This window comes from Cyclopterus lumpus, chromosome 5, assembly GCF_009769545.1.
Source record: "Cyclopterus lumpus isolate fCycLum1 chromosome 5, fCycLum1.pri, whole genome shotgun sequence".
Taxonomy (NCBI): Eukaryota; Metazoa; Chordata; class Actinopteri; order Perciformes; family Cyclopteridae; genus Cyclopterus; species Cyclopterus lumpus.
Window position 1 is genome coordinate 1,718,542 of NC_046970.1, and position 22,540 is coordinate 1,741,081.

Sequence of the window (22,540 nt, forward strand, 5' to 3'; positions counted from 1 at the left end):
GATAGTGGAGCTCACTGGGGGACACACGTGTGGCCATGGTGCTGATGTCACATCATATCCCATATCATTAAAGGGAACCACATGAAAGATGATTACAGGGCGACATATCGGCTACGCAGTTCACCAAGAAGCTGGCTGTGAAAAAAAAAAATGTCCTCGCCGTCTCTGACATATGAGAATCTGTGTATAGTTAAAAACACAAGATGCAATATTTTTAACGACTGAGCTCTGCTTATTAGTTTTCGCGGTGGGCTTCTCGTGTGAGGCGGATTATTTAGAAAAATATGAAGAGTGTGTGCAAAAATGTTATAAAGTACAAGGCAATATTAGCAAAGTAGTTCAGAATCGTATGGGTTTAGATGCTGCCGTTATTTATTACTTAAGTATAGTCTATAAAGGATACCTTCAACAGTTCCAGTAGGCTAGAATAAGTTATCGCATGTCAGCAAAAAACACAGCAGGCAAGAGGCAGTTTTACCAAGAGAAAAGGGACACTAGATACTATAATGTCCCTCAGGAAGGCTTTAAAAGATCAAATATGACAACATGCTGTCCTGGTTTTGTAAATGGAGAAAGAAAAGAAAAAAATCATGCACAAAAACTTTGAAAGCAAGTGGTGAAATGAGCACCAACAACAAGCTGCACTAAAGTAAAACACATGCAACGTGCAAGCAGGACACTTGAATGCATTGTGGATTACTTTCCACCACAGTGTAAAGCGCAATGCACTGGGGCTGGAACAGTGCACAAAAAAGTAACAAGCTGGCAGCCTGTCAAGACTAATGCAACAGTGCAGCCCTGTAGGCAGCGGCAGCTTGTAGTCCCTCCCCGGGCCAGAGTGGTGAGCGCAGGGAGCCGGGGCCGCTAAATGCTCCAGCCTCAAAGGGACGATGGTGGAGGGCTGGTAAAGATGGCGGCGCTCTCCGAGGATGGGAGGTATGGATTAAATTGTGGCCGACAGAGCACAGATAGAGTCACCGTATTACACGTCAAATTGACCGAGACGGCGCTGAGAGCCATAGACAGCCACCAAAATTGTATGGTGAGTGTAAACGGCCGTTTTTATTTTTTGACTTAAAAAAAAAAAAAGAAGAAGCAGCCAAGTGACTTGTCCAGGGGGCTGACACAGCTCGTCTCAGCTGGGGGAAGCCTAACTGCCACGCACAGCTAGCCGAAAGCTAGCAAAGTTAGCTAAGCTGTTGACAGGGCGACTTTCTGCTTTGTTTGTTTTTTCCTTTTATTGTCCTCGTGTCGTTATATCGACCGACTGAATAAGGCAACCGAGACCGGGACCGTGGGCCCTGGCCATGTTTTACGAATTGACAAATGTTATTTAATTTAGAAAAAGCAGTTGGTAAAGTCGGACACTCTGAAGTAGCCGCGTTAGCTCGAGCTAGCTGCTTTGGTACGGACCCCCCCTATCCTGGGCTGAGCTCGGCCAGCTAACTAAAGTCCACCTTTCTCTTTCCAGAACCAACGTTTCTTTATAATAATCAATACAGTGGACACGTTAATGGCATTGCGATGAACCCACTGGTTCCGCCAGACACGTTTTTTTTTTAAATAAACGGAGACACGTAAAAGCTTCGATAACTAGTGTTGGTTAACGTGGACTTTTTTCCTCTATTCGACGAGGCTGTGACGTTATTTGGCAGCTCATCTGCGGATAAGTTGAGGCTCGTTTAACTCCGACTCGGGGCCACTAGTTAGACCGCTTACCATATGGACAGAAGTTTTGTTTTTAATCTGTTTGTTAAACGTCACGTCGCATCCTGGCAATGGCATGACTCACAGCCAGCTAATTAACTTACGGTTAACGTGTTGAGTACACGTAGCTGAAGGATGTAGAGCCTCGAGGTTTACACGGTACAGATATTTTAATGTGGGCTTGTTTGCCCAAATTTGTTTAAATCGTTTCTTGCATACTTTCAGATACTTCAAGCTGCATGAGAGGAGTTCACCAGCATTTACAAATAAACCTCATATGGTATCTTTCTATATAGCATTTTTTTTTTCAAGATAATAAAAATAATTACCATGTCATTTTGTTCACAATGTACTTTCTAGCTCAACATACTGCCTCGTCAAAATGTACTCCCCACTGAGCTTGACTCCATCGGTGATTATGAGGCTTTTAAAACTGTGTGCTAATAGCTCACTGCATACCTGTGTGGATTAAATGTATAATGTGTTAATCTTGGAACTGTACAAATGGCATAATCTTGTTGAGGTGCCACAAAAGGTGAACTAAGTTGGACCTCTGCAGGTCTTGGGTTGCAGAGGGCCCGGGAGCTAAGTTACCTGACCTTAAGTCTGCCAACAACAACAACAACGCCGTTACGTAACGCACTGCCTGGGCCGAGGTCTCTGCTCACTGGGGTAGTGCTGGTCAGAGGTCTTCCCGAGTGCTTTTTATGGCACATGGCGTGTGTCTGTACGCATGCCACACGCTCCTCTGCACCACTGTGAGCACCCCCCGTGTAATTAATTCACATATGGAAACACCATTTAAAATTATTGTTAAGTTTAGTTTGTGACGACTGGCAAAACAGTAAGTCGGAGGAATTCTTTTGTGACGGTCCATGCTACGACCTTATTGGATGTGGTAATGTTGGTCTGCGCGCTGCATTGAACGGCTGCCTGCCATCTCTTGCTGACTGAGCAGCCAAAACTGCCTGCTTTTTGTTTCTCTCTCTTCCTCTCAGTAATGTGTGTTGCAGCTCAACCAGTCATCGAACTATGGAAGCTGGCTATCTTTGTCTTTCTGTGGTGATGTGAAATGTGATCAGAACTGTGTGTGTGTGTGTGTGTGTGTGTGTGTGTGTGTGTGTGTGTGTGTGTGTATGGATAGTGGGGGAGGGAGTCAGCCAGTGGCTTGGACTACCTTAGCTTTAACCATGACATGGTTCTTTCAGTCTGAAAGAAATTACACACTTCATCCAAGATTATCTGCATCTACGGTCTTGTATGAGTTTGCAAGTATAATTCTACTTTCCAAGAATACAGAGAAGCTTGTTAATAATAAAATGCAAATTCCTCTGCAACAAATTGATGCAACTTATTTTAAAGTCTCGGGGTTAGGGTCAGAGCCAGCTGGCTCCTCAGCGTCTTATTTTTTTTTTTGAAGTAGCATATCCTGTGCTTTTCCTTTTCTAATGTACACAGCAACAGAGCAGCCACTTCACACGTATGGCTGTCAACTCCAATTTTAAGTAGCCACCAAAGCTAACCTACACTAAGCAAAGACGTTACAAAAATATCTTCTTGTGTTTAAGTTCCTCTGCTTGTGTTCAGATAAAAGTGAACATGTTTACCTGCCACCTACCTCTTAACCACTCAAAAAGAAGATGGAGGTAAAGTGTACTTCATGTTTTCTCTGTGGAGACCGAGCCCTAATGGTGGCCTTCAAGGATGTGGCTGACAGTTACCCATTGTGTCTGCAGCCAGGCCACTAGTGCTAGAAAGAAAATGCACTTATTGTTGCCAATTCAATTGTAATCTCTTTGTTTTTCATGTGATTTGTAAACTGAATGTATTTTAGGTTTTAAGACTGTCGGACAAAACAAGCAATTAATGTCATCTGGGTTTGGAGAATTGCCACGCTCCATTTTTATTTACTATTTTCTGACATTTTATTGACCCAAAAAGAAAATGACGTGCAAAGTAATGATAAATACTACCTATTATTATTATTATTATTATTATTATTATTATTATTGCCATAGCACCATACTGCTAATACATTTACAGTCGCATGGAAATGAGAGGGGTTATCTCTCTGCAATACTGGCTCTTCAGGTTTTCTCCTTTTGCATTATGAATACAAATACAAAAAAAAACATACATGTGAGCTATTGCTTAGCTGTAGTCTTCACTCTGTTCAGGTGCAACATTTAATGGTTGTACTGTCGGTGGTTTGAAGTATGCTTTGGCGCGACGGCACCCGAGGCTCTGAGTGTCCGGCTCTGCAGGTTCTAGACCACTAATGTAGATATTGTGTTGTACTTGACCAACTGGTATTGCTTTCTCTATAATACTTTACATTTCCAAAGTGTGAGCAGGGCTTGACCTGCTGTTTCTCTTCACTTTCAGAATGTACCACCTTTGCAGCCAACAATACAATTCAAGGGACTCCAAGGGGTAAGCGCCCCCCTGTTCTTCTGACTTGGTCGAGTTAATTATCAACTCAACTTCTGCTCAGTTTACACTTATTTATATCACCAGTGTTGCACATTATTATTATTATTATTATTATTAGTGGTAGTAGTACTGTGCACAGTGTTTTATTCAGTTTTGGTTCTAGAAGGTGTTTCCGTTATGCAAACTGTCTGCTGAACTGTTCAGAGAGACATTGATTTCAGACCCTGGTGAGTTGGGTCCTGGTCCCCTGTTTTGCATTTGCTTGTTTGTCCACGATGCACATGACTCACATGAGGCCTCCCCTTAGCGGCTGAGACCTCAAGAGACCTCCCTGTCACGGTCTAACCCCGTAGCTCAGATGTAGACCCTGCCTCTGTACAGTGTGTATGTGCTGAACTGTAAGGTGAAAACTATGGCAGTTTCATGGTGAAGAATTAACCTGATTATTATTATTATTGTCCACTCCCAACTCAATTAATTAATCTAAAATCCTCATCTGTGAATGGATACTATAACTTGGGATTTCTTTCTTTCTTTCTTTCTGTGTGAATTCTTACAGCGCATTAAAATTCCCAAAACAGATTCCTCCTCGGACACCTTCCACAATTTCGATTTTTACCTGTCTAATGTGGGCAAGGACAACCCTCAGGGAAGCTTTGACTGCATCCAGCAGTATGTGTCCAGGTACTTGTAATCGCCGGTCAGCTGTTACACTCTTACTACACATTGCTGGAAGGTAATTCCTTTCTGCGTCACACACACACACACACACACACACACACCTCTCACACTCCCCCTTTTGTCTCCAGCTCAGGGGCCTCACACCTGGCATTGTTGGGGACAGTACAGGACAAGGTCACAGTGTGCGCCACGAATGACTCCTACCAGGTGACCCGGGAACGCATGACCCAGGCTGCAGAGGACACGCGTGAACGTGGGACCAAAGTCATCAAGCCCGGCGGCCAGTACAGAGGTGAGGCCAGCAGAGCTTCACCTCCTATCGACACCTTTTCTCTCTCTTTTTCAAACTTTACTGCAACTGACTCAGCCATTTTGCCGTCTCGGTCTTCTCCAGATTAGCAGTCTGACTGATAAGGGCCAAAGGTTGCTGGTGAAGCCGTTTCTGTTTTATTGACACACAGCCTGCCAAAATGATGCTAAAAGTACAGCCACTGCGTGTGTTCTGCACCTATCGCATGCGACCGAGTTTCATGTTTCACGCATGGAGATAACCGTCCTACCCACTGGGCCTGGACCTCAGTCGCACAAGCTGAGCAGAAAAAGTAATCTTTTATAATCTAATTTGTCTCGTCGCTCTCTCTCCGGCCTCATCCATTTATCGTATCCGACTCTGAGCAGGTCGGCCGAGGATCCGCAACCAAACGTCTTGCTGTAATGTTCTCTTCTCCCTTTCCTGCCGTCGTTTTAGCATTGCTTTTAGACCTAAAGATAATATGGTAAAGAAAAAAAGTGTCCGTGCCCGTAAAGGAAACCACCAAGGAAGAGTAGCCTCGCTCACTTAGCTTCTTATCGTGTGAAAATGGTCCGGCAATCAAAGGTCTGACGAACCACAGACGCAACACTGGATGCAAATCATTGGCTGTTTGGTAGGTATGCAATATTCTACAAAGAAGTTAATAGGTTTCTGGTAGTTCAAACGGATTGGAATTAAAGAGCACAAATAAAAATTGACGCACTTTTTTTTTTACCCACATGCAAAAAATGTGTACCACTTTTTTGTTTTCCCAATCTGGCTAGTGTGAGAACCTCTGTTTCATAAAAACAGATTCATACTTGTACTAACGGGCTCTTTTTCAGCTTGAATAGTCCAAACCGGTTTGTAGGATTTAAGCCTTTTGTCAGAGAGTTCCTTGTTTTAAACCAGAATCAAAGTCCCCAAATGTTCTCCGTGAAACGAGACCTCCTCGGGCATGTTCTGGGCCCGTGGGATCATTTGCATATAACTGGCCCAGATAGAAACTGGGAAACGAGAGGAGCTGCAGAGAAAAGGGGTGTGACGGGAGCTTGAAGCAGCTGGTTTGCAGCGAGCACCATTTACTAATGCAAAGGGGGGCTTTAGCTTCTTACTTTCTCAGGCTGTAAATGTCAGTCTGTAACTTGTATTTTTCCTCTTGTAGTGAGAGATGCACAACCCCCCGTCGTTCTGATGTGGCCTTTAATGCTCTGGTTCTGTATAAGGTATCCATGTATAGACTGAGTATTTGGGAAGGAGGACACATTGTTACATAAGGTTGTCATTACCCAACAAGCTTACACCTCCGGCATCGCTCTGAGGCTCCATCCACACTGCGATGTTTACATTTTGAAACGCGTCTCTTCTGCTACGTTTACACTGAGCGTCCAAACTGTGACGCAGGTTCAGAGCGGCTAAAACAAAGGAGTTACGGCTAAGTAAATAACACTCTTGTTACCACGTAGTGAGGATGGGCGGAACGTTGGAAACCAGTTTCCAGCTGTGACTAACATCGGTCGATTATCATTAATAACTAATTACAGGTGTTGCTTACTTTGTCTCCGCTGGCAGCTGTGCAGTTAAATTTGGCATTTAGTGTTTTTCTCTTTTTTTCTTAATTCAGTTTGGGTGACTGACTCACTTCTGGTAATTGCCATTAACAACTGAGTAAAGGGTGAAAGGTGGGGGAAAAAAAGGGTATAGAAAGTACACCGAATTGGCCCTAAGGTACCAATTTTGATTTTAACGTTTCGACTGGTCGAGGCTAGAGATGCACCCGGAGATGCACCCGGAGATGCACCCGGAGATGCACCCGGAGATGCACCGGGAGATGCACCGGGAGATGCACCCGGAGATGCACCGGGAGATGCACCGGGAGATGCACCGGGAGATGCACCGGGAGATGCACCGGGAGATGCACCGGGAGATGCACCGGGAGATGCACCCGGAGATGCACCCTACTTTAGTGCCACAGAGTTGATGAGTGGAATCTAACTAATGCATACTTAAGATCCTTTTTGTATTGTCCTAGAAGACCGGTGATGTTTGTCGGTACACAAGCCTGGCTTCATAAGTGAGATGAAGAGAGTAGGCAAGAATGTTGTCGAGCAAATATGTGAAACTATAAATCTGTGTTACGGTGAACGTGCCCGCAAGGAAAAAGAGGCTTCTAACGATATCTTTACTTCCTGTCTCTAGGAAAGCAAGTCCATATCCGTAAGCCGGCGCTGTCGGGCCAAGACGTGGTGCCGGAGCGCAAGCGCTCCACCCCCATCAACCCAGCCAACACTATTCGCAAGTGCCTTTCCAATAACCCCGTGTCCCAGCGGCCCTTCAGGGACCGCCTCATCCACCTGCTGGCGCTCAGGCCCTACAAGAAGCTGGAGGTGCTGGCCCGTCTGCAGCGGGACGGCATCAACCAGAAGGACCGGATCTCAATGGGGACCACCCTGCAACAGGTAAAGGGTTGTTTCTTCTTTTCTTTTTTTTTTTTAAGCCAAAATATGTCTCGTCAATATTTAGAAAGCTTAAAATAGAAGTGGCCCAGTTTATTAGTATTTACACAAGCTCCATTAAGTATATTCAGGTATTCCTCTGGTTCTGATGTGACCCCAAAGAGCCCCTTACCCACCCTTTTTTAATTCTCTTTGATGTGAAACGAGCCTCGTAATCGTTGAACGTTGTTTGCATGCACAGATGTTCGGCAGGAAATGTGAAGTTTCAGAACGTGTGTGTGAGTTCAGCTCGTAACTGTGTGTCCCAACAGGTGGCGAACCTTAACCCCAAAGACAACACGTACTCATTGAAGGACTTTATTTATCGTGACATCCAGCGGGACTGGCCCGGCTACTCTGACGATGAGAAGACGCAGGTGGACCGGATCCTGGCTCGGTACATAAGCTAATAAATAAGCTATTTATTCTATTTCCAATACATATTTGGTTGAATAAATAAAGCACACGTTGGTTGGAGTGTAATTAATTAATTAATTAAAGGCTGAAGGTGGCTGTAATGTTAACTGTAATGTTAGTTACTGTGGAACCTTTCAATCCTTCAGATTATGCTAACGGTAAATTTAACATTTCAAAGTCTATCAATAGCGCATAAGTAGGTTTTATTTTTACGGCAATACATAATATAATAGACGTGAGATGGGGGTTGGGGGGGCATGAATAACATAACTACACAGTTTAATGCAATCATGTTGGGTGTCATTTAGTTTACACTGTAAATACAGGGAGGAGACGCCGTGCCTTTTTTATAGCTCGATATCTGAGCTTTTATTTTACGCTTGATTTGGTGACATTTTATTGTGAAGGATTGTAAGTTATCCCAGTTGAAGATGATTTTTGTTGTAAACAATCAAAAGCTAACCCCACATTGTGTGTATCCTTAAGGCCTGACATTTAAAATGGAACACCGCGCTCCACTCTGACGACTCTTATTTCCTTTAACAGTAAATTAGGTCTTCCTATTGAGACCCTCCCATCAAGCAGTTCTCCCAAAGACGGTGTCCCCACATCGCCCCAGGTATCTGAGCACATGCACACCCTCAAACCCCCCCCCCCCCCACGGTGAAGTACGCCGTTTCTCAGATGCATTCTGTGTTCTCTTCCAGAAGCGCCAGGCAGACTTTGACTTTATTGATCCTCTGGCTCCCAAGAAAGCCCGCATCTCCCACCTCAGCAATCGGGGGCCGGCCACATCTTCATCCTCCGAGCGCCGCGAGGAAGAGGGCAGCCCCAGCTCTAAACGCTCGTCCCTACCGGCCAACGTCACCTCGGGCCCTCCTCCCCATCTCCCGATCCCGTCCCACCCTCCCGCGCCCTCTCACCAGCAGCCCAGCCCGGCCTCCAACTCCAACTCACCCAGCACCCCGGAGGGCTGTGGCACCCAGGACCTGCCTATAGACCAGAGCTCCTCCTGCAGAGACCCTTCACCCATCCCGTTCTCCTCTGATAGGACCCTGCAGGACCACTATCGGCACCCTGTCCCCGTCCCCACACCAACCACCTCCCCTAGCCCCCCTCCTCCTCTTCCTCCTCCTCCTCCTCCTCTTATTATTCCCCCTCCTCGCACCTCGCTCACAGTGACCTCCACTGTCATCACCAGCCCTCCCTTGTCCAGCAGTACCAGCAAGAAGTTCAAAAAGAAATCCAAGAAGCACAAAGATAAGGACCGCGAGAGGGAGAAAGGGAAACGGACCGAGAAGAGTAGCAGAAGTCCTCCCGTCGTAGCCGAGCAGGCCGAAGACACCCGGAGAGCCAAAAAGAAGCGCAGCGCAGAAGAAGAGACCCGAGAAGTTATCAACAAGAACCCTCAAAAGGATCCAGGTGTGTTTCATGTCTTCATTGATTATTGATTATCACTTGATGACCGCACTTTACAGTTACTGTTGAACGTTTTCCAGCTTAAATATTTCACCGTGCATTTGTTTTCCATGGCAGCATTGTGTTCATGTAACTCAGTACAGGGTTTATTTAGTCGGTTGGTCACTCCGTCGCTTTGAAGGTGTAGAAATCACTGTTTTATTTCATCTGTATAAAGTACATGTGATGGAAAGGGGCTCTGAGCACATTTTCTATATATATATTTCCTTATGTTTTTTTGCTCCGCTTCTTTGCACAGTTCTCAGATCTGCCCTCCTGTGTGCGTTTGGACTAATTCATTGACTACCATGCCTTCTCTGTTCATGTTCCTCACCACCACATAGTTTGACCTTTTTGATTCCACGGATGCACTGGATGTTGTCTGAAGACGCTGCGACATTGATCGGTGCACTCTATCTCGTACCCTAAATTAATTATAAATGAACATAAAAAGCTATTTGCAACATATTCAATTGTTTTACCCAATACATTTATCCGTGGGCCTAAATTATGACTACATGCCCATATCTGTAGCGATGGGTTGCAGATATGTTCTTAAACAAACTATTGGAGTATTTATCAAACAAAATGTATTGTACATGTCACTTCTGATACGTTCACACTCAAAAGCCTATCAAATATTGATGGGAGGGGAGCGACCAGTCAGCCCTCGTTATGAATCTGTCTTTCCTCTTCCTCCTCAGGCCCTTCAGATAAAGAGAAACCAGTCCAAGCCACTGAGTTCTCCCCCACAATCGAGATGCCCGACTACGTCGTGTGAGTAACCTTAATGTGCTGTGAAGCGCCCGGTTTCCCCACCGCGTGACCCTCTTGACCTTTCACGGTCTCGTCGTTGTTCACACTTTGAGACATTTGACTCGACAGACCAGAGCTTGAGAATCAGAACACAGGAAATGCAGCAAGATCGTTTCATTTGTGCCGACTGGTATTCAAGAGCTGAGTGCAGGGATCCATTGCACTCTTACTATAAGGATCACAACCTTTTTAGCCAGGTGTATTTTAAAACGAGAAAAGTTATCGGACAGCTTGCAAAACCGTTTCTGTGATTTCTAATTGTGTTTTTAAACTGACTTTCAAAAAATAATCATTCAGTTAAATTCCCTTTCCTGTGTCAACAGGAAGTACATGCCCATGGTGTCCGTGGACCAGAGGCAGAGCTACAAGGACGACTTCAACGCGGAGTACGATGAGTACCGCCAGCTACACGCCCGGGTGGAGAACATCACCCGCCGCTTCACCGAGCTGGACGCCAAGTGCCGGAAGCTGCCACCCGGCACCAAAGAATACCAGGTCATACCCGTGAGACAATACACTTTATTACCAGGTCATACCCGTGAGACAATACACTTTATTACCAGGTCATACCCGTGAGACAATACACTTTAATACCAGGTCATACCAGTGAGACAATACACTTTATTACCAGGTCATACCACTGAGACAATACACTTTAATACCAGGTCATACCCGTGAGACAATACACTTTAATACCAGGTCATACCAGTGAGACAATACACTTTATTACCAGGTCATACCACTGAGACAATACACTTTATTACCAGGTCATACCCGTGAGACAATACACTTTAATACCAGGTCATACCAGTGAGACAATACACTTTAAAAAAAGTTGTAATCTTTTTATAAGACAAATTCCATCAAGTGTTCGATGTCTTCAGACATTCAGAGCCTTCAGGTTGTCACACAGAAGTGTTGATGTCTATCGGCTACATGCATTCACAACATGATAGTGAATGCAAGGTGTATATAATAATATTAATATGATGTGATGTGGATCGGCCTTTTTAAAGGTGGTTATTTTTTGTATCTTTACAGAAGGTGCAAGAAGAAGTCGTGAAAGAGTACAAGAAGATGAAACAAGTGAGTAGTTGTATAGACTTTTAATAACGATGCTTTTTCTACTAACTGTTTATCATTTACTACGTTTCCTGTTTGTTTTACAGCACAGCCCCAACTACCACGAGGAGAAGCAGCGCTGCGAGTACCTGCACAACAAGCTGGCCCACATCAAGCGGCTGATAGCCGACTTTGACCAGCGCAGGGTGCCGTGGTGCTGAGCGCCCGCTCGTCTTCACGCGTCAGTATTGAGAGGCGTGTCCAACCAGGAGGGCGTGTCCTACTGGCTGTTATTTATTAACACCCCTTCAGTTACTGCCTCCACAACAGCCCCATCGCCCCATATCATCCCTTTTCATTCCTTGTTCCTTTTCCTATCTTTGATTTCCCCCTCCCCCAATTCCCATCTTTTGCTTTCTTTAAGTTTCTTCTAAATGGGCTCCTGTGGAACGTCATCCCACTGGACCAGTGGAAGATGCAGCCTGCATGTGTGAAGGGGTCTGGGGGGGTGGGGGGGGGACACGTCAACTCTTCTAATCGTTGAAGGAACTTTATCTTCAGGCAAAAAAAAAAGAACAAAAAGTATTTTTGAGCATCAGAGAAAATATTAACTTGTATTTAAGTAAAAAAAAAAAAAGAAAAGAAAAGAGGGAGATCTATTTATTTTGGGACTCGTAGTGCAAAGAAGAGTCCGCAGATGATATATTGTTTAACTTCTGTTGAAAACAATGCAAAAAGATTACCGCGGGCCTTATGTGTTTTGACTTTGAAGCCATTTTGCACGCAGGATCCATCACGTCGTCTCATTCGGCAACGATGTCTCGCCTGCCTCGTTTCCTCTCTTTTCATAAAAATAACTGTACTGGAGAATCATGCTTCAACACATTACTGTTGTTGTTGTTGAGGCTGAAGGGGAAGGAAATGAGACGGGCAGGAGGGATCAATTGAGCTGATTTTTGAGAAGCAACAGTTTGTGTGCATGAATTGTAAATGTAGTTGTATTGGCCACATGGGTTGGTGAGGGTGGGGTAACTCGAGGAGTACGACCCCCCTGCCAGTAGGGGGCAGGATTCCTTGCACCAACAGTGTTCAGTGTGCGTGGTGCATTATGGGTGCCTTAAGGTGTTTACACTCAAATGTCAAGTTGGGCCGACCGTTGGGGTCCCACGGGCGACACAAAGGAACTCTAACTGCCTGGAAACGGGTTGTGTGTGTGTGTGTGAATGAAGGAAGGAAGGAAGGGATGTTACAGTGTGTGTGTGTGTGTGTGTGTGACAGGTGTAAGAAAGGAAGAAAAAAAAAAATAGAAATGTGGAGGAAAAAGTGAGAAAACTTTAAAAAAAACTGGAAAAAAAGAAGCTGCTATAGTGTTTGACCAGCCAGAGCACTCAGGGTCAGCCTGGCTGGAGTACCCGGTCTCAAGTGAAGAGGTCTAGACTGGTTCATCTCGAGACCCTGGTAGAGGACTTCAGCTTCATCCAGCGGCAAAAAAATGCCTGTTTCTGTTTTTTAGGAAGACGCAGAAAAGAAAACGTGTCATCCACCAGAGGACAAATCTGTATTATGATTTCAAAATGTTTTTGATTCTCAGTTCGACTTCTGCAGAGCAGTGAAAGATTATTATTATTATTATTATTATTATTATTATTTGTTCAATAGATGGATGAATGGCTTCTATGAAAAGTCTTTATTTCAAACCCAAGGGAACATTGTTTACAAACCTGTGTTAGACTGTTTGCCAAAAATTAAATATTTTTCTGGTACTGCATCCATGGAGTAAACTTTTCTGATTGGGGCTTAATTTTAGGAGACATTAATACTGGAATATGGGCATCATTACATGCGTGAGGAAGAACAGAAAGATCCACTTATTGTGCAGCGGTCTCGGCAGTCTGGTTATATATTATAATATTATATATTCAGCCAGTCGGTGTCCTGTATTGGAGGAAACAAAGATGGAGCCCCATTTTGAACCCCACAAACGGATTCAAGTGAACGTGGGTCTATTCTATTTCACTTTTATATTTTGGTTGTTGGCACTCTGCCAAACTGTCGGTCTCTGCAGCAGACTGGCGGTTACGTTCGGCTGTCGCAATCAATTTAACATAATTACAGACCATAATTGACTGACTTGTTGTCGTGCGTTATTTTGGACAGAATATCAGCATTTTTATCTCTGTCACAACTGCAGATAAAAATAAATAAAATGTCCTCGAGAGTTCAGGCTCTACTTGAGTTTTACGCGTTGTCTGAGGGCGACGGGTCTGTTTTGGTTTATCCCCCCCCCCCCCCCCCCCCCCCCCTTTTTAAAATAGTAATTTCCCAGAATTAACGGTCATAACAGGAAGCTCCATTAAATGACTTATGGAGGCGTCTTCACGCAGCCTTCAAGGTGGTCGTCCTCTTGTCAGCCTTCCAAACATGTCTGTCTTCATCAAAAGCAGATTTACTTAAATTTGGTCTGATCAACAGACAGTTGGACTCTGAGGGAGGAGAGGAGGAGGGAGGAGAGGAGGAGGGAGGAGAGGAGGAGAGGAGGAGAGGAGGAGAGGAGGAGAGGAGGAGGTTTGATCAAGAGTCTTAATGAGGAAGTGACGCCCGGGCAGTGTTTAGGTGTGAAAAACCACTTTGAAAATCAAGTGACTTTTGGGTGAAATCTGATCCTGCCCCGCTGAAAATGTACAAGACATTTCAATAAAAATCATTTTCGTTTCACCTGAACATCGTCTGTTGTTGTATGTTCTTTGTTTACCTTATTTTAAATGTGTGACAAACAAACAAACAGGATCTTGCTGTCAACGGTTGCATTTAGATGTATTCATATTCATTCAAACACATTTAGCTCCTCCACCTATAGCAAGGCACGTTTATTTTGTAGAGCACATTAACCCAAAAAAACTATTCAAAATGAGTACACACACACACACACACACACACACACACACAATGCAAAATAAAGCCTGTGAACCTTTTGGGCCTCAAGGTGCCCACAGCATCTATTTACACCCCTGGATTCCCTGTGACGTGTCATGATATTCTACTTACTTACTATGCCACGCCCCTCTTGCTGGGGGGCGTGGCATAGTAAGTAGAATATCACTTAAATCATCGCTCCGATTATCACTGCAGACCTTATCTTGTGCACGCGCTCCCATGCGCATGCCCGAGAGTGAAGTATCTCTTTAAGAAGGCTGGGTGGGGCTTCCTATTGCGTCATCCCGTTTACCACATTGGACCTTTGTGCTCCCCACAGTGACACCTTCGGTCCTCCTTCTCCCACGACGAGACTTTTAAAAATGGCGCAGCAGTTTGTGCAGACCGCCATCAAAGGGGACAAAGTAGTGCTGTTCATCAAGCCCACGTGCTCCTTCTGCATCTCGGCCAAAGACGTGCTGTCGAAATACAAATTCAAGCCAGGACACCTGAAGAGCATCGACATCAGTGAGCGCAGCGACATGGACGACCTGCAGCAGTACTTCCTGGAGCTCACGGGCGCGCGCACGGTAAACGACAACAACAACGTGGCTTTAATGTGTAATGTCGTTCATAGAGATGTATAAGAGTGTAAACATCCGCGGCTGTTATTCGGTCAATTTGCTAGAGTTTCCTGTTGATATGAATGATGAATCCGCATCGTGAAATCAATAAAGGGGGTCAACAGCAGGAGCTGCGCACGCATCAACCCTCCAAACCAGTCAGGAAGTTCCATTTATGATCAAGTTTTTATATATATATATATATATATATATATATATATATATATATATGTATATGTATATATATATATATATATATATATATATATATATATATATATGTATGTATGTATGTATGTATGTGTGTATATATATATATATATATATATATATATATATATACATATGTGTGTATATATATGTGTGTATATATATATATATATATATATATACATATATATATGTGTGTATATATATATATATATATATGTGTGTATGTATATATATATATATATATATATGCGCTCGCGCAGTGGTGGAGGATGTATACTTTATTTACTTGTGTGAAAAGAGCCTACTACTCCCAATATTTGAACTGTTATAAAAGAAAATCCTTAAAAGGTTATATCAAACCTTCACTAAGTTTGGGCCATCCAAGCCCCCCGTAGTGCAACACCAGGAACAAACTGGGAATAAAGGAAATATTCTTGCACCTAACGCACAGCAAACTATAAGAATAAGCTTATTATAAATTATTATCTCATCCAGTCAAACTGCTCCAGGAACTAAATAAAAACTCACCAAACACGTTTCTCTTTGAGCAACTGTCAAAAATATTGGCCAATTATTTTTCATGACATTGCCCACAGCGGCCTTGTAGCAGGTGTCACCGGGGGGGACACCAGGGTGTCACCGGGGCGTCACCGGGGTGTCACCGGGGGACACACCAGGGTGTCACCGGGGCGTCACCGGGGCGTCATGGCAGAATCTCCATATGGGAGAGAAATGTGTTTAAACAACTGTGAACATCCACGACTGAATATTGACCGGCCGCGTGCCCGATGTCGACCGTAGGTCCCGAGGGTGTTCATCGGGGAGGAGTGCGTTGGAGGTGGCAGCGACGTGGCGGCGCTCCACAAGAGCGGAAAACTGGAGAGCATGCTGCAGTCCATCGGAGCCCTGCGGTGATGCTGCAGAACTCCAGGTACCGACTCACCTGCTCCTGAGGAAGGGGAATAAAGAGGCCCTCTATCACAGCAGGGGAGAACATGAGGTGGGTGTAGCCCCCTCAGAGGACCCAGAGTCATCAAGTGCATGAATTAGAAACTGTAAACTGTAATTAGTGTGTAAATAAATTAATTAAAGGAAAAAAAGATGCCCGAGGTGGCGCTCAAAGAGATTAGAGGTAATTGCTCAGCGGTTAAGACGTGAAGAGTGAAATCTGCTGCACGCCGTGTCTTGAATGCTTCCACCGCTCGGTTTGACGAGTAGGAGAAGAGCTTCAGAGATTTGGTAGAAGCTGCGCCGTTAATCTGTCATCCGATTATGAAATAAAAGCCGGACAATAATGTTGAGACGCAGACGGCCGGTGGCTCGTTGATTCTAAAACATGTCTTTATTTAAAGTCAGACGTCATGTTATCTACAGTCTGTACAGCACTGGGTGTGGAGGGCACTCAGTTTACAGTCCACTCTTTCTACTGTTATTCACCCACTTTATTTATGTGTTTTGTTTGAGAGGAGACTGGGATTCAACACTGGTTTCTGTGGTGCAGGTTAATAATACACCTTATGGATTGATTTCTCCTGTACCCCGTCAGTATCTCTGTGGGAGCTTTAATGTACTTTATACACAGCCTGCTCCTCTGAGTACTGCAAGAACAGTGTACAGTTACACACCGGGGGGGCGTGTCACCGCACGACAACGCCGTCCCATTGGCCGCCGAGTCTTGTGACCTCCTTGTCCCTCAGAGGCGGCCTTAATCCGGCGCAGTCTGTTTCCACGTGTTGACGTCTCCTCCTCTGCTCTCCCCACTGTGTTTTCCGCAGGTGTTCAGGCGTCCTGGGGGGGGGGGGGGAGGTCACATGACGAGGCAGCGGGACTTGCGTAACTTGCGCCGCCGCTGCTGGTACTCGCTGAGCTCCTGCAGGTAGCCTCTGGACGGCCAGCGGAGACGCTCCACCTGCTCGCGCTCCTCCTCTGGGGAACGGAAACATGTGAAACTGTAATCGACCAATCAACTGCATTTACTACTCTGCTTGCTCATCAAACACACTCGCTTTCATTGTTGCCAAGAACACGACTTTGTTTACACCAACAAAACGCTTCTCCCTCTTGTGCCGTCGCCTTATTCTGACCTTTGACTCCTCTTGTTGGAAGTACCCGTCCAATCAGCATCTACGCTTCTTGTGTGTTTGACTGATGACAATAAAACGTGAATCTGCTACTCACCGGACAATGTTGTCGTTAATCTGTGTGCCGAATGCTTATTAACTATTAACTGGTATTAATAGTTTATACTGGTATTAAGCTTACTACAAGGATGCTGGCACACACACACACACTGATGAAGGATTACATGCGCACATGCATCGTTACATCATGTAGATCCTGTTTTACTCCAGATGTACACAGTAGTTTCAGCAGTTTTAAACCTCCAAAGTATTTACGAGGCTTCAAAAAACACTGAAGTAAATAAAGTGGTTTTATGATTATTGGTCCAAATGCATTTTGAACATCAGGATTACCACGGGAAGCTTTTAACGAACATGATCATCACAGCAGAATTGTAATTGAACAGTATATGACAATAAACGTCCAGTTGTATTTATTACCACTAGATTAGCGCCTTTACGACACCAAGACCCTCAGTGTGTTGTGTGGCTGATGAACTGTAGTTCCCCTCGCCGGTCAGGAGATGGCGCTCTTGTAACGTGCAGCGGGGCTCTCAGCCTCACCGTCTCATCAAGACTCCTAACGGCTCTTTGACAGAAAACAGTCAAAGAACATCTGACACAACATTTAATGAGCGGGGGAAACCGGTTAGAAACGTGAAGAGGATGGTGGGGCACGTATTATTCCTTCGTTCAGTTACCCAGCCTTCCGGTTGCTAGGGCATAGCTAGCAGAAGCTACACCGGTTAGCCCGCACCGACTATGGGCAGGCTAACTGATGTAGCTAACGTGTGAGCTTCGATGGTGCATCGAACCCACTGAGAACTGCCTCCAACACAGCAAATGAACTACTCGTGTTACCGTTATCATGAAGGGAGGCAGAGGAAGAGCTCTACATGTGACACGCTGAGCAGAGAGCGAGCAGGAGGGGGCCAGAAGGAAGCTATCGCTATCCGCTAAGCTAGCACGGTGGCTAACGTTAGCGGAACTAAACAACGTGAAAATAAGACTGTTGGATTTGTAGCGATACGTCGCTAAAAGAAGGAGAGATCCGAGTGTTTAAATGTGTAAGATGTACAGCAGGTAATCAGCCCTTTGTACTAAAGAATATCACACAATTACCGTATCAGCTCCGGCTAAACCAAGCGATCAGAAAACAGACACGCAAGAGATGGGAGATGTTTCGGAAAGAATATATAGAAATACAAAATAAAATAACTTTAAAAAAAAATATTAATTGCCAATAAAATGAACATTTTTTTTTTTTGTTAATTGCCAATAAAGGAAGAAGAAACAAAATTCTTTAAATTTAATGTAACTTTTTTTTTTGTTGATAAATGAACATTTTCTTTTTTAAACTGCCAGTTACACCGTGCACTGGTATCGCTGGTAATCCTACGTGCCAAACGCCAGTTGAAGCCAGAGGTCGCACTCTCATTATGCAATGTATACACTGCACACACAAGTGTCCCTGTTGGAGGTACCGGGGAGTCATGAAGTCCCGTGACCGCAATCCAGGGATAGTTCTCCCAATTTGGCTCAACTGACGCCGACACGGTTCTCTCGGGGGGCATAGTATCGTTGAGAACCGTCCGAAATTTGTGGTCCGTTTGCGGATCCAAGTGGGAGGAAATGAGTAAACCCACCAAGCGCGGGGAGTCGCTTTGTGCGAACCACCGCCACACCCGGGTTTCGAACCCGCATCTTATCTGGTGTGGAAGGCGAGAGCGTAAGCCAACATATACAGATTCGTGGGGAGCTTTGTCTTTTAGAATTTAAAGATTGCGCAATATTTGTCCAATTTCAAGATTGCGCAATAATTATTTTTTTCAAAATTTGCATTTTTCAAAATTATAACAATTATAAACATTATAAATGTGACAAGATTAGGAGTTGTTTCCCCCCTCCCTCCAGAATTAGACATGTGACAAATGTGGAATCTTTTCACATGCATGCAAACTAGGATAATACTAATATTAATGCTATTTGTTAAGTGTTCAAAAATCGGTCCAGGAACAAGCTGGTGAAAAAGGGAACCATACAGATGTTTTATGTATTACTATTATAGATAAATATACCAGTATTGTATTTGTGGTATCATACCTTGAAGTTGGTTCATGAATGACTTTAACCATATTGTATATAATGAAAATGTATATTTGTATGTACGACGAGAGAGTACATTTAACCATTTAATTACATGTATGTGCACACACACATGGCCAATAAAGCTGATTCTCACACAAGTGTTTTTATTGTCCAGGTGGGAGAGGGCGGAGTGAAGCGCTGTGGAGATGGCGTCTTCTGTACACCTGTTCTGGCGGTAGGTGAATTGGAGGGGGTCCAGTGTGGGTGGTAAGCAGGTTTTCAGATGAGCCAAGACCAGCCTCTCATACACTTCATGATGATGGGTGTAAGTGCAGCGGGGCGAAAGTCGCTAAGGCTCGCTGCAGTGGCGTGTTTGGGCACTGGCACGATAGAGGTGGCTTTAAAGCACGTTGGCACAGCTGCTTGGGCCAGTGACAGGTTGAAGATGTCAGTCAGGACCCCAGTCAGCTGCCCAGCACAGGCCTGGAGCACACGTCCGGGATGCCGTCAGGGCCCGCAGCCTTACGTGAGTTGATGCTGCGCAGCGCAATCCACACATCCGTGGGGAGGAGGGGCTGGTGGTCTGCATATATATATATATATATATATATATATATATATATATATATATATATATATATATATATATATATATATATATATATATGTATATGTATGTGCGTAAAAAGGGAGGCTTGTTTCTCTTAGTTGCATCACACTGCACCAGATCAAAAAGATATTAAATTAGAATTTACACAATATTTATTATATATAAAGTGTCATAGTCAATTTTTTAATTACATCAGAACTATTATGATATTGTTTCTAATATAAAGACATGTTTACAAGGTTTGTTGAACATTTAATTAATTTAGCTATATATATAAATATATATATATATATGTATAATTTAGTTTTCTTAAATATAGATCTATAGAAGTATATTTAGTTGCAAACAACTGGGTCGAAAGAAAAGAGATCATTTCAAAAAGTTCTGCCGAGACATTAGTCTGTTGACAGCGGTCACCATGACGAGGGCAATCTGATGCATGGTGGGTAATATGGGCGGGGAAAGCGTGTTTTCATTGGTGGTCCAGCGGATTGGTCAGTGGCATTCGGAGCGCGGGGTTAGAGGTTCGAAACCCGGCTCCGCCCCCAAGCAGCCAACGCGTGTCACGTGAGTCACCTCTGTGTCGATAGCTTAGCTTGTTGCTAACCAACGCTAGCTCTCGTTCTTTAGCTTAGCAGATAGCCATGCACGCGTCTCTTCTACCAGGCGAGGAGAGAATACTATGGAGAGAAATGAGACGTCCTTTCCTCCCAAGCGTCGCGTGAAGGACGTGTCTGCTTCACACTGACTCCGGATCAGCTGATCAGCTGTCAGTCGGTTTTAACAGCTGGAGAGACGCGATCGATGTAACGGAGTTGTTTCCTGGTGTAAAGATCCACTCAAACTATTGTTATGGAAATCAACCTTTCCAATCTCCCTCAGAGAAAACAAGTGCCGAGCACCTGTTCAACAGGTAATTAAAAGGCGACTGCAGACATGACAGACAGAGGACTGGCTGTCAGCGTGACCACACCGAGGGAGAGCCGGACTGAGCAGCCTGGGAAGCCCCGAGAGGTCCGACACAGCAGGGGACCAGAGGAGAGGGGACCAGAGTCTTCGGGAGAGACTGAGGGCCTTCAGAAGACAGCCCTCAGCTCCTCCAGGAGAGCATCAACTCTAATAACCTCACAAATGTAAGCTGAATATAATCTAAAACGGTGCTACTCCATTTAAGGGATGCATATTAAACATGTTATATTACTTCATTTGATCTTTATTAACATTCACTCCTTTTTACCATTTTGATGTGAATGTATAAATGGGAGGAATACAAAGGGACATGTTTGCTGTTTTCGTGCAATGGACACTGGACGCTGCACTGGGGGCCCTCGACCCAGAGGTAGGAGAGGCTTACCCCACAGCGAGATGCTCTTTCTAGCTCAACCCATGGCCCTCTGTTACTGTTGAACCCAATGAATACTCATATTATATGGAGCCCATTCATACAATCAAAATGCTGCATTAGAAATCAATTTGGCTTTAGAGCTTCTTACAGGAAAATAGTCGTAATTTTGTCCACCTTCCTCAAAGTCTATTTAATACACTGTTAATATATATTATTTTATCTATTGTATACCTTACATATAATATAATAATATACATATTATTTGTATATATATATATATATATATATATATATATATATATATAGTGTCCTGGTGGTATGAGTCATTCAGAAATAGCACTAAACACTGGTCTTGTTCCCCCGTCCTATAAAACAAAAGCATGTCTATAAGTTGAGTAAATAAGGTTTATTTATATTGCACTAGTGTGGATACTTTACAGGCACTTGTGTTAGTAAATGTACGACCTGCCCTGATCTGTGTGTCACTGTGTGTCTAACTGGGAAAAGGGAGTTTGTCTTAGTTGTTGCATCACACTGTACACCAGATATGTGTTGAGGTTGACCCCTGACCTCTGACGTGTTGCCTTGGTTTCCACAGAAGCAGAGATGGTCTCTGCAGGATGCTCCTCGTCTCGTGAGAATCTTTCAAACTAGAAACCCCTCGATGCCAAAGTGTGTCTGTGGCAATATGTGCACTAATTTACAGACGAGACCACGTGTGCACGTCTTCATCTCGTGTGCACGCTGCACTCGTCACTCTTCACTGCCACTCAGACCCACTGAGCTGTACTGCACACCGAACACACGTGCAGAGAAACAGTGTTTCCCATGTGTGGAATGGATCTGTAGTTTATAGGCATCACACAGATGTCACAATACATTTACTAACATATGCCTTATCGTTCATATCAGTGGTGATGGTGGCTCACTGCACAGAAGAGCATCAGAGAAAACTAACTGTGACAATGACGCCATCTGGTGGCGGCAGTGCAGATACCCTTTTTACATTTGGACGTTCACATGAACTTTTCATCTCATAATTTCATTTTGATATCTGCAATGACCCTCAAATGTTTCATTGATTATTGAGGCCAACAGTTTGTACCTGACAATAAATACTCGTTGAGCTTCTGTTTGTTGCAAAGTAACAATACAAATGTACCTTGTAGTTATTTTCTATGTATTTCTTTATTTTGCCCCTCAAGTGTTGGTAAATTCTATATGATCATTTTTAAATAAGCTATACAAATTATAATAATGATATTAA

The 22,540-nt window shown here is 44.1% G+C and overlaps 2 protein-coding genes and 1 long non-coding RNA gene across 5 annotated transcripts; 2 read left to right on the top strand and 1 right to left on the bottom strand.

The window, feature by feature from the left end:
* Positions 1-744: 744 nt before the first annotated feature.
* ell2 (elongation factor for RNA polymerase II 2) lies at positions 745-13,129 on the top strand. 2 transcript variants are annotated; one of them, XM_034532304.1, is made up of 12 exons: positions 745-1,042; positions 4,093-4,140; positions 4,700-4,824; positions 4,950-5,113; positions 7,313-7,572; positions 7,881-8,005; positions 8,572-8,644; positions 8,733-9,447; positions 10,188-10,260; positions 10,623-10,794; positions 11,341-11,385; positions 11,469-13,129. In XM_034532304.1, exons 1-12 carry the CDS (start codon positions 869-871, stop codon positions 11,580-11,582), a joined length of 2,088 nt encoding a protein of 695 aa, XP_034388195.1. In that variant the 5' UTR covers positions 745-868; the 3' UTR covers positions 11,583-13,129. The 2 variants fall into 2 exon arrangements, with proteins under 2 accessions (XP_034388195.1, XP_034388196.1); XM_034532305.1 differs by having other exon boundaries at positions 829-936; positions 4,722-4,824.
* A 1,377-nt stretch (positions 13,130-14,506) lies between these two features.
* On the top strand, positions 14,507-22,441 carry glrx (glutaredoxin (thioltransferase)). Of its 2 annotated transcripts, XR_004609478.1 has the most exons (5): positions 14,507-14,864; positions 15,912-16,110; positions 19,494-19,844; positions 20,811-21,061; positions 21,872-22,441. XR_004609478.1 is itself a non-coding variant. In XM_034532555.1 (3 exons), the coding sequence occupies exons 1-2, from the start codon at positions 14,658-14,660 to the stop codon at positions 16,023-16,025; spliced, it is 321 nt and encodes a 106-aa protein (XP_034388446.1). In that variant the 5' UTR covers positions 14,508-14,657; the 3' UTR covers positions 16,026-16,041; positions 16,886-17,287. The 2 variants fall into 2 exon arrangements, 1 of the variants encoding a protein (XP_034388446.1); XM_034532555.1 differs by lacking the exons at positions 19,494-19,844; positions 20,811-21,061; positions 21,872-22,441 and adding an exon at positions 16,886-17,287 and having other exon boundaries at positions 14,508-14,864; positions 15,912-16,041.
* On the bottom strand, positions 17,041-18,415 carry LOC117730692. The gene is made up of 2 exons (XR_004609479.1): positions 18,353-18,415; positions 17,041-17,819 (listed from the first exon to the last, which is right to left on the bottom strand). It is a non-coding gene; the product is annotated as an uncharacterized LOC117730692 (long non-coding RNA).
* Positions 22,442-22,540: the final 99 nt, after the last annotated feature.